General features: G+C 44.3%; 1 protein-coding gene across 1 annotated transcript in view; it reads left to right on the plus strand.

Moving 5' to 3' along the window:
• Positions 1 to 3,541: 3,541 nt before the first annotated feature.
• LOC309959975 (adhesion G protein-coupled receptor E2-like) overlaps positions 3,542 to 12,619 on the plus strand; it is a gene marked incomplete at both ends in the record, with an annotated part of 32,157 nt that continues 23,079 nt past the window's right edge. Inside the window, 1 exon segment of the mRNA XM_082836515.1 lies at positions 3,542 to 3,580. Coding sequence (XP_082692641.1) covers positions 3,542 to 3,580 — 39 coding nt within the window.

Here is a 12,619-nt window from a genome sequence, read left to right on the forward strand (position 1 = left end):
CAGATACCCAGATTGAGATACAGCCCCTAAGGTGGGTCAGTCCCTGGTGAAGGAGGGTAGGGACACCTGAGCAGTCACTGGAGAGAGCTCTCCTCACATTCTCACGTGAGGAAACTCTCAGGCAGATTCAGTTTAATATCCGACTCAAACTCCCAAATTCATAAACTTTTTGTCCAGGAGACAGAACTCCTGACCACAGGCTTTTTTAATACACAAAATATACTCCAGGTGCACCTATATCATGGATGCAGAACTCAAACATAAAATATCTAGGCCAAAGAACCCCCCCCCCCCCCCACTGCCGGCTCCAGATGGGAACTTTAGTTTGGAGTCACTGGCCTCAGGCTTCTGCTCCAGTCACAATACTTTGGATCACCACTGATAATTTAAATGACATAATCCCAGTGTTTCAATAATCCAGAAAAATCACTCAACCCAGTGTTTATGTGTAAAGGAAGAGAGAAGACTGTAAGACAATTTTATTTTTTAAACAGGAAAATCCCAAAACATCTATTCCTGTCGGAAAATGAAAATGTCAATGACTTATTTCCAAAAAGAGAAACTGATTTGTAAACAATCATATTGGAACACTTCTAGATTTTGCAAGTCTAAGTCCTGATATGCTATTGGAGATCACCCAAAGGACCTCAGAATATTACTACATCCGCTCAGGGTGGAGAAAAAAAAGGGGGAAACAAAAATTTTCATACACAGAATGTAATAATGAAATATTTTTCTGAAATTCACCTTTCTTGCCTCTTTGGAAAAACTTTATACTGTCTCCCCAGGTCTACTGAATAAATAAAATTTACACTTATTGAAAAACTGAGTCTCAAATAAGTGAATAAATCTTTTCAAAGAGAGAAACTCAGGAACGGAGGCAGTGCTGAAAAAAGATCACCCAGGAAAGTTTCTCAAGAGGACCCTCCACCCAAAGGTCTTCCCATAGGATGTCCGTGACCAAGGAAGATTTTGAGAGGAGAGGCACAAGCATTCCACATAACATATTCCAGGTAGTGGGTCTCTGCTTTCCTCTCAAGTAAAACAGCTGTAACAATAAATCTTTAAAAAGAGCCATCCATGGCTCCGTTGATAAATGATTAAACAATTAAAATACTGCATCCGTTTGCAACGCACCACGGAGAAAAACAGTTATTAGTGATACTATGAACTGCAGAGGGGAAGATGGCATTTCTGAATGCGGGGAAACATCTGTAAATTTAGGGATTTATTGCCAGACCTAGGAAGAGCTAGGCTGGGGGGACAGGGTCGTGGATTTGAGATCCTGTTCCTCAAACATTTTAAAAAGTGAGAGTAAAATGATTCCCCTGGAGAGAAAGGGGGAACCGGACACCCCCAGACCACAGCTGCTCCCACACGTGTACCCCAGAGACCGAGTCACGATTGCACCGAGTCCCTCCCTATGGCCACCGCGCCGTGTGGGGGAGACTCGGGTTCGCAGGGACAGGACAGGACACCCGGGGGTCCCGGCTGTCGACCCAGCCCCTAGGCTGTGTGGCGCGCCACCGGCTGACTCGGGTCCGCAGACTCTGGAGTTGGCCGCGCAGGAGGCCCGGTTCCATCAGTCCCACCGCCTCCCTCTCCCAACACCCGACCCCGCACACTCACCGTTTTTCGGTTTCTGGAGTTTCCAGTTGTCCACCCCATGACCGCCGCGGCACGCCGGTCACAGCGACACAGAATGCGGCATAACCACCTGGAGCCTTTAAGGGCAGCAGGAGCTGATGCGGCCACTGCCATAGCCAGCGGCACTGAGCATGCAATCCACGCCTCCGCCGCCATCGGAACAGCACCGCCCCATAAAATAATCGGCGACTCCCCTGTTTGGACAGTTCACAGGGCCCCGCCCTCCGGTGCCTGAGTGACAGGAGGTCGGAGGTCGCGTCTTTGAGCCGACCTTGTCCTGCCAGTGGGTGGGAAATGTTCTCTCCAAGGACCCAGCGTCAAACCATAAGGCCACTGAGGCCTGGCACAGAACTGTGACCCTTCACAAACATGGACACTTTTGTGTCCTCACTATTCACTAATAATGAGGCTGTTCCAGGAATTCCCTGGCCGTCCAGTGGTTAGGGCTCCATGCTTCCACTGCAGGGGGCACGGGTTGGATCCCTGGTCTGGCAACCAAAGTCCCGCAAGCCCCGCAGAGCAGCTCTCCCACTCCCCCCCCCCCACCAAAAAAAAGACTGTTCCGTTCTACTTTCATCTTTCACCATTTCCTTTAGGAGAATTCTGTCCCTCCCTCCCCACCCCCACTCATTTGGTACTTTAAAAAGTCCCCTTGCCTCAGGGCCACTTGGCTCCGGTGGGAGGATGAACCCCACAGTCCTAGACCAGCCCTGAAGCCTCAGACACTAGCATGTGTGAAACACAGGCAGAGAAACCACCGGAAAACCTTTTCAGTGGAATTCCATTAATACTCGATTGTCGAAAGGTCAAAGCAGGTAAAACTGAAAGAACACTGCTGAGTGAAAAATAATATTTAGATGGTAAGGGTATGTATATAAACAAAAAATCAGGACAGTGGTCATGAATGGGGCAGGATGGAGATAAGTCAGGGATGGGAACATCAGGACACTCTCACCACTGCCCACAGGCCATTTAAGAATCTTCATGATGATTCCAAGGATGTGTATATCATTACTAAATCTTACCACAAAACATTTTGTACACTTTTCCCTGAATATATTTTATGATAAAAATTTTAAGAAGAAATTCAGTTTGGAAAGTAACATAATTTGTATATGTTTGTTTGCCCTGTCAGGCGGCAATCTGAGTTTTCATTCATGGTTTTGGCAGCAAAAATTAGTAATATCGACTGAAAAAATGCACAAGATAAAAGTTGAGAATTATGTTTTATTTGGCGGACTTTCTGAGGACTCAAGCCTGGGAGGCCGTCTCTCAGGTAGCTCTGAGGGACTGCTCCAAAGACGTAAGGGAGAAGCCAGGATATACAGGAGTTTTGCCATAGGTAGTGGAACATCAAAAGATTACTGTTAATTAAAGAAAACCAGATATCTCAAGTTAATGAATTAGCGCTTTTCTACATGTGGGAAGATGCGAGAGTCTGGGCTCACTGAAAACATTCTTTTGATATGCACTTTCACTATCTAGGGCCAGTATCCTTTTTTCCACCCTGAATCCCCTCAGGGTGCACAGTTGGGGATGGCTTGATGGCTGATGACTTGATGGCTGCAACATCCTTTGTTTATCGATATGGCAGGCAGCATTTTTCATCCACAGTAACAAGCCATGTATCTATCGGGTTGGTCAAAAAGTTCGTTTGGGTTTTTCCACATTATGGTCCGCCTTATGGAAAAACCCAAATGAACATTTTGGCCAACCCAATATTTAGAAAAAATGGATTACATAAATTCATCATCATATGTACCTTTTAAAAATAAAGGGTGGCGTGCATTGATACATAAAAATCTGGAGTATTTATCAATAGAACAATTAAGCAAAGTGTATTGATAAATATACTGAGAAATAAAATATTGCCTGCCATATCAGTAAGCAAAGGATGTATGTCACAGTCATCAGCCATTGCAGTGCCGAAAAGGTGAGCCGGTGAGCCAGGAGGAAGCTCAGGATGTGAAAACACAGGATACTGGCCCCAGATAGCTGAGGTGCATATCAAAGGAATGATTTCAGTGAGCCCAGACTCTTGCATCTTCCCAAACACAGAAAAGCGCTAAATTCCTTAACTTGAGATACAGTAAGTCCCTGCAAACGACCCTTCAAGTTGCAAACTTTCAAAGATGCAAATGAGCGTTCCATCAACGTTAGGCTTGAGTGAAACTGCAGCTTGCCCTCCACCTCCTATTGCTGAAGATCCTTCAGCTCTACCATCTCCCACCTCCTCCCTCTCCTCCAGTCAGTCACTCTTCTTGCCTGTTCACTCGATGCCAGTCCCTGTATGCCAGCTGTTGTACTGTACTAGTGTACTTTTCAAGGGACTGTACTGTAAGATTTTAAATGTTTTATTTATTCTTTGTTTTTTATGTATTATTAGTGTGAAAAGTATTATAAACCTATTACAGTACAGTACCATATAGCCGATGGTGTTAGCTGGGTACCCAGACTAACTTTGTTGGACTTACAAACAAATCGGACTGATGAGAGTGCTCTCAGAATCAGAACTCATTCTTATGTAGGGGACTTACTGTACCTAATTTTCTTTTATTAACAGTAACCTTTTGTTCCTACTACCTGCCCTTTGTTGCAAAACTCCTATATATCCTAGCTCCCCTCTCGCCTCCTCAGAGCAGTTTTCTCAGGGTTACTTGAAATGCTGCCTCCGGACTTGAACTCCTCAGTACGTCCACTGAAGAAAACATAACTCTCAACTTTCAGGTTGTGAATATTTTTTTTCAGTTGACAATACCTTACCCCTTCTATAACTGTTATGGTAACCTACTGTGTTAGGGGGGTCCGTACCCTAGGTTTGATTGACAACACATTACTGCCAGGAACATATGAAAGAGTTTATTACTTCCATAATGGAAGTGTCTGGGGAGGGCAGGGAAGGCCTCTTAAGCAGGTGGGAAATGCCTTGACAGAACAAGGAAAGGAGCCTGGCCTGAGTTTTTTGTTTTTTTAATTTTTTTTGGAATATAGTTGATTTACAATGTTGTGTTAGTTTCTGCTGTACAGCAAAGTGAATCAATTATACATAAACATATATCCACTCTTTTTTAGATTCTTTTCCCATATAGGTCATTACAGAGTCCTGAGTAGGGCTCCCTGTGCTATACAGTAGGTCCCTATTAGTTATCTATTTTATTTTAATTAAAAAAAAATTTTGGCCACACCATGCAGCACATGGGTCTAGTTCCCAGACCAGGGATTGAACCTGTGCCTCCTGCATTGGAAGTGGAGAGTCTTAACCACTGGACACCAGGGAAATCCCTCTATTTTATATATGTTAGTGTGTATATGTCAATCCCAATCTCCCAATTTAACCTTCCCCACTCCCCTTTCCCCCCAGTAACCATGTTTGCTTTTCACATCTATGACTCTATTTCTGTTTTATAAATAAGTTCAGTTGTGCCATTTTTTTAGATTCCACATATAAGCGATATAATATGATATTTGTCTTTCTCTGTCCGACTTACTTCACTCAGTATGAGAATCTCTAGGTCCATCCATGTTGCTGCAAATTTTGGCCTGAGGTTTTTGTTTGTTTGTTTGTTTGAATTGAGATTAGGAGGTGGACTAGTGTGAGATTTTGCACATAAAGGCAGAGGCTACCAAGGATTTCATCTCTTACTAGCACCAAAGAAGTAAGCACCCAGGGCTTCTTGTCATCTTGTACAGATGTGGGGCACCAGGAGAAGGAAGGATGAGGCTTTAAAAGTTGTCAGCACGCAGGAGGGAAGACATATGGGAACATATGTTTATGTATGACTGATTCACTTTGTTATGGGGCAGAAACTAGCACACCATTGTAAAGCAATTATACCCCAATAAAGATGTTAAAAAAAAAAAAGTTGCCAGCAGTCAAACATAAAAAAACGGAGTCAGACTTCTAGATTCTCATCTGGCATGTAACGAGCATAGAAGGGGACATGCCTATAATCCTCACTAGAAAAAGCAAACAAACCTAAAATTAACGACTCGGATCTATCAAACCATTAATCACAGGGCCGACTGCTGTCTCCAAAATTGGACAGACAGTAAAATAGAAAATTTGAAATATGCCCACAATATTCTGCTCTTAACAATGCCTGTCCTCAAAAGATTCTGTTTTGCCAGTGCCTAACTGACATGGTGGGAGGGTGAAGTAGGAGATGGATGGGCCCCTGGGCCAGACAGCTGGTGTTTGTCAAGTGGAGCAAAACTGAAGTTTTGTCCTCAGCCAGACAAGAATGATGCCCGTTTCCCTTCCTCCACTGATATGGAGGGAATGAACTAGCAGTGGGGAGTTTGTTGCAGCAAAAATAGAAATGAAGTTTTTCCTCTCCTGAGAACGAGGAAAGTTAAGGGAACAGTGATCAGGCTAGTGAAGAAACCAACAGGTCTGAAAGAGTTAATCACGTCTAGCTATATTTTAACTGGTACTAATCTGTAGTGTCTGTAACTAGATTAGTCCTTCACAAAGCTAACCTATCACTACCTGACACTATGTGAATTACATCCTGCACCTATCACCCCCTAGCTCTGTGTGATGTAAATTACATCCTGCACCTGGTGTTTAAGCTCCCTGTACTCCCTTGTTACAAGTCACCCCTTGTCGCTTTTTGCATTTCAGAAAGAAGGTCACAGGCCAATCAACCAGAGACAAACAGGCCCAGTTACCGGGATGGGCTGCCTGACTCCAGCTGTGACTGTTTTGAAATAATGCAAGAAGAAGAAAAAATGCAAGACCTTCATGACTTCGATCCTTATCATACACCCCCGGACTTCGAGCCCCACCTATAAGATCTCCTCTGATTCCTAGGGAAGTGAGGGCACAGTTCTTGAGGCGCTAGCCTGCTGTGTTTTCCCCTTTGCCTGGCAAAGAATTAAAAGCTATCTTTCTTTTCCTCCAAAAACCCTGTCTCCATATTCCTGTTCAATATCAGTGCACAGAGAGCCAAGTTTTTCTGGCAACAGGGAAAATTGCTAACTTGAGTCTCCTCTAGCCTTTCTGCCTAACCTAAGTTGAGGGGACCTCAGAAAGACTTGTGAGGTTGAGAGTTTTGTTTTGTTTTGTTTAAACCCCAACAGCAAATACGTGGTGTGTTTTCCGAAACCACTTCACCAGCTCTCCAGTTCCAACTGGGTGTCTTACAACTCAATTCTAACACTAACCAAAGTTAACATCAGATTCCATAGTTGAAGGGCCAAGTCCTGTTGTTGGGGGAACCTCTGACCGTAACTGCCCACCCTGGCCAGACACGATAGTAACCGCTTGCAATGAGTTATCTTACAACAGGAGGTTCTGGTAAGGAATGAACTAACAGCTACCACCAACCGTAAGAATTCGGAAAGGTCAAAAGGAGAGAAGAGATGCCAGTCCGTGTATCTTACCAACCTCCCAGAATCCTTCTCACTGGAATCCATCTTGGCTGAGCGATGGGCGTGCCACCAGGAAGGACCCTGAGTCAGAATGATTGGCCAGAGACAACCCAGAAACGAACCCCATTACTATAAAACGTGAGACTTTGAGCCATGTGGCAGAGCAGTTCTTCTGGGTTCCCCTACCCTGCTGCTCTCCACCCGGGCACCCCTTCCCAGTGAAATCTCTCGCTTTGTCAGCATGTGTGTCTCCTTGGACAATTCATTTCTGAGTGTTAGACAAGAGCCCATTCTCAGGCCCAGGAAGGGGTTCCCCTTCCTGCAACACCACAAGACGGCCCCCGTGTCAGATGCCAGCTGCAAATGCAAGGCCCAGGCCACACACGTTTCTGGATGGCTGACTACAAATTCGGAAGTTCCCTATAACCCCTCATGTCTGTTAATTTGATAGAATATTAGAACTAAGAAAAATGCTTTACTTATTATAATCAGTTTATTTGAAAAGATACAAGTCAGGAACAGCCGAATGGAAAGGGTGCACAGGGCAAAGTAGGAGAACAGGGGCAGGAAGGTTCCATGCCCTCTCCTGGCATGACAGCCTCCCAGCACAGTGATGTGTTCACCAACTCAGATTTCTCTGAATCCCGAAGTTTAGGGGTTTTGATGGAGTTTTCAACACTGGGGGCTTGAGGGTGGGCTGGGCTGAAAGTTCTAAGCCTCTAATCATAGCTTTGTTCTTCCTGGTAACCATCCCCCATCATGAAATTATCTATGGGTCTGGAAACAGTTGCCTCATTAGAACATAAGATGCTACTATCACCCTTATCACATGGGAAATTCCAAGGGCTTTAGGAGGTCTTTGCTAAGAACCATGGACAAAGACCAAATATCCTTCTTATACCACAGAAGGGTCACAGTCCATGGTCACATACTGAGACCCAATCATGCGACTATAAAACATTTCCTTTCCACCCTCAACATACCACCACATCAAGAAGACACCTAGTAACAGTATAAAACACTGACAGAACTGTATGTTTCAGAACTCATTTACAAGTCTCTATAGTACTCCTAAAGATGACATGGGAGACAAAAGCAAGGACACCTGAAGATATTTTAGCCTCTAACAGCCACAGCAAATAATAAGTCCAAACCCTAGTCAGATAAACCTAAAATCTCATACTACAGGCCTAAAAACCTCAGTTCCTTTTCATGGTACGTCATGTCTGGTATTCAACAAAAGATTAAAAGGCACAATAAAAGACTTAAAAAACACATCTCCTAAAAAAATAACAAAAAGTGGGGAGAGAGAAAAAAAACCACCCCAACACATCTCTGGGATTAGGACAAGCAAAAGAACCTGATTCGGATGTAGCAGATATGCTGGAATTATCAGACCCGTAATTTAAAGCAACCATGATTCATATGCTAAGTGCTCTAATGGAAATAATGGATGACCTGCAAGAACAGATAGGTAACATGTGTAGAGCTGGAAACTCTAAAAAAGAACCAAAGGGAAATCAAAGAAATTTTTTTAAAAAAGCAAAAGAACAGAACAAAAGTAAAGAATTCCTTTTTGGGGGGACCTTATCATTGCAGTGGAAATGTGTGAGAAAAAAGAATCGGCAACCTTGAGGAGCTGTCACTAGAACCTTCTGAACTGAAATGCAAAGATAAGAAAAGGGTAAAAAGACAGAACAGAAATCCAAGAGCTTTGGGACAATTAAAAAAGGTGTAACATATACGACATGGGAATACATGAAGGAGAAGAAATAAACAGGATACATAAAATAATAATGAGATTTTCCCCCAAATTAATAATGGATACCAAAATACAGATGTAGGCAGCTCAGAGGTCACCAAACAGGATAAAAACCCTAAAAATGCACACCTAGAAATATATATTCAAACTCAAGAAAAATCAAAAACAAAAAAAATCTTGAAAGAAGTCAGGGAAAAAAAAAACCTTAGCTACAGAGAAACAAGGATAAGAAGTAAATTGGACTTTTCAGAAACCATGCAAGCAGGAAGAGAGTTTTGTGAAACACAGCGTTGAAAGAGAAACCACCCAACTAGAATTTTGTGTCAAGCAAATTATCTTTCAAGTGAGGGAGAAATAAAGACTTCCAAAAAAATGGAGGGAATTTGTCACCAATATCCCTGCTTTGCAAAAAAAAGTTAAAAGAAATTCATCAGGAAGAAGGTAAATGATAAAGGTTAAGTGTTAGAAAAGGAAAAAATGACGGTAATAATAAAATCATTTGTTTTTGTTATTCTTAATTAATCTGACATAACATTTTGTTGAAAATAATAATAGCAGCAACATATTCAGTAATTATAGCTTTTAGATGAGTGAAATGAATGACAGAAATGTTACAAGGGGCAAGGGAGAGAATTTTCACATCCAGTGAAATGCTATGGTGTTACTTCAGAGAGGAGTTGGATTAGTTGTAAATGTATACTACAAACTCAAGGGCAATGACCAAAAATGTAAAAAAAAGAAGTTATAATGATATGTTAAGAGAAGAGAAAAAATGGAATCAAGTAAAATATCCCCTAAAAGGTAGAGAAGACAGAAGAGAAGTGGAAGACAAAAAAGAAACAAAGAACAAGGGCAACAAATAAAAAATGTTAAAATATGGTAGATATTAATCCAGCTATATCAATAATCACTTTAAACATCGGTGGTCTAAATACAATAAGTGAAACCAAAAAAACCTGTCACAGTAGATTACAAAACAAAACAAAACTGGGCTTCCCTGGTGGCGCAGTGGTTAAGAATCCGCCTGCCAATGCAGGGGACATGGGTTTGAGCCCTGGTCCGGGAAGATCCTACAAGTCATGGAGCAGCTAAGCCCATGCGCCACAACTACTGAGCCTGCACTCTAGAGCCCGTGAGCCACAACTGCTGAAGTCCACGTGCCCTAGAGCCAGTGCTCCGCAGCAAGAGAAGCCACCGCAATGAGAAGCTCATGCACTGCAACTAAGAGTAGCCCCCACTCACCGCAACTAGAGAAAGCCCGCATGCAGCAAAGAAGACCCAACACAGCCAAAAATAAATAAATAAATAAATAAGAATACCAAGGGGGTCAGCATGGATGAGTGGCTGGAAGGCTGGTACCAGGAAGTCATGAGGACTCACACCAACCAGGGCTTGGAAGTCCAAAAAAGGGCTGCACACCCTACTAATTGCTCACTGAATCCATCAGGAGCCTTGCACACCAGCTGCTTGGGATACTCTGCCTGCAGACACTTCCAACTGGCCATGGGCACACCCAATGCTCCATATACGTCAACCCCCACCCTATGTCTGGCTCCTCACATGACCCCCAGGTGAGGAGCACAAGACTGCACAGTAAGCACACACATGTAGCTCATAAGCACACACATGACTAGGTGGGATTGGGAAGACATACAGACTTGAGCATTTCAGGGGAAGCAAACACAGCATCCAGCCTGGATGTGAGGGATCAAGGAAAGGCATAGAATCTTAAGAATTCTGTCCAAAAGAGGGAACAAGAGGCATGAAGTGGGCATCCACAGAAAAAGCCTGAGAGAAGCTCAGAATATCCATCTGGGTTGAATGGTGAGGGTGTTTCTCTCCCAAAGCCAGTCAGTAAAAACTGGAGGAGGTGACTGTTTCTTCAAATGCAAAGACAGCAACACAACACTTCATGAAAAATGAAGAAGGAAAAAAAAAAATGAAGATTGTAAGGCATTCTGCCAGCTCAACAAGAAAAGCCACGAGTATCTATTGACTCCAGAAAATAATGATGCTGGTTATTATTTCCATGACAAGAAACTTTTGTAAACAATCATACTTGAGCACTTCTGCTCTGCAAGCCTAAGCCCTGGAATTACTGATACATTCGAAAGCACCCAAAAGTAAGCAAAAGACTTCAGAAACACCCGCTAAGGGCAGGAAGAAAGGGAAACAAATTTTAACACAGGCAGTGTACTAATGTTATATTATACTTTTCTGAAATTCACCTCTTTCTTTAGTTTACAATTACTGTAAAACAGTGACTAAAAAGTGAATAAAACTTTTTAGGGTGACAAACCCATGGAGGAGCAGGAACGTTTCTCAGGGGGTAGCTACACCCTCGGGCTTCCCATAGGATACAGGATGTCTGTGCCCAGGAAAGACTCTGGGTGGAGACACCCAAGGGTTTCACACAGCCTAGATACAGGTGATTATTCTCTGTTTTCCTCTCATGGTAAAGAGAGGAAAACCAAAAACTACACCTTTAAACATGAGCCACTCATTGGCTGTGGGAAAATGACAAAATTCTGCATCCCCCTCTGCCAAAGAGTGGCTGTGGGACCCTGTGTAAGGATTTAACTTCTTGGATCCTTCAATGTTTGCTTCTAAAAAGTGAGCTTAATATTTATTGCATGTTAGGATTAAATGAGATCTGTGTAAGGTGTCTGCACAGTCTCTGATATATGGTGAGCATTAAATAATTTTTATTTCCATTAATAATACTATTGATTTTATTATTTTGTTTTGTTTTGTTTGTTTGTTTCTTTTGCGGTACGCGAGCCTCTCACCGCTGTGGCCTCTCCCGTTGCGGAGCAACAGGCTCCGGACGCGCAGGCTCAGCGGCCATGGCTCACGGGCCCAGCTGCTCCGCGGCATGGGGGATCTTCCCAGACCGGGGCACGAACCCGGGTCCCCTGCATCGGCAGGCGGACTCCCAACCACTGCGCCACCAGGGAAGCCCTGATTTTATTATTAATTAAATGAACACATAAATTTTCTGCCCTGGAAAGAAAAATACGGCGTCTGTTTGACATGCACCACGGAGGACAAATAGTTGATAATGATACTGTGAATTAGAGACGCAGTTGGCTTTGGGAAGGCGGGGAGGGACCTGGAATTTATGGATTTAATGCCAGCCCTAGGAAGAGCTAGGCTGGGGCGACAGGTTCGTGGATTTGAGACTCTGCTTCCCCAAACATTTGGAAAACTCAGGAGAAAACGGGTCCTCTTGGGGAGAAAACTGGCACGGGGGTCCCCACAGACAAAAGCTCCACCCACACTTAAAGACCAGACACAGAGTCTGAAGACTCTACCCGAGGTCAATGCACAATCTGAGGAGAGACGGGTTGCGGGTGCAGAGCTGCCCAGAGAGGCTCCGGGGCCAAAGTCACCACGCACAGTGATGGGACAGGACGCCCGACGTCTCGGCTGCTGGCCCAGCCCCCGCGCTGAGAGCTGGAGGGGGCTTAGGTCTGAGCTGAGCCCCGGGCGGACTTCGGTCTGCAGACTCCGGAGTTGACCGCAGCAGGGTCCGGGTCCCACAGTGGCAGGTTCCGACTCAACCCCTCCTCCCTGTCCTGGGACACCTGGCCCCTCAACTCACCATTTCCTGGCTTCTGGGGTCCCCCTGGGGTCCTCCGTTCCACTCCTGCCGCCTCTGTAGTTCACAGCATCACATACGCTACAGAGAGACACCTGGCACCCGGGAGAGCAGATGAAACTTGATGCTGAGCACCTACAGGAGCCTTTAAGTGGTCGGCTAAGTGTTGCCCCACCCACCTTCCCGTGCTGCGCCCCTGACTGGACAGTTCATGAGAACCCACCCCCTTTCCCTGA

This window comes from Leucopleurus acutus (genome assembly GCF_964270905.1).
Source record: "Leucopleurus acutus genome assembly, chromosome: 3".
NCBI lineage: Eukaryota > Metazoa > Chordata > Mammalia > Artiodactyla > Delphinidae > Leucopleurus > Leucopleurus acutus.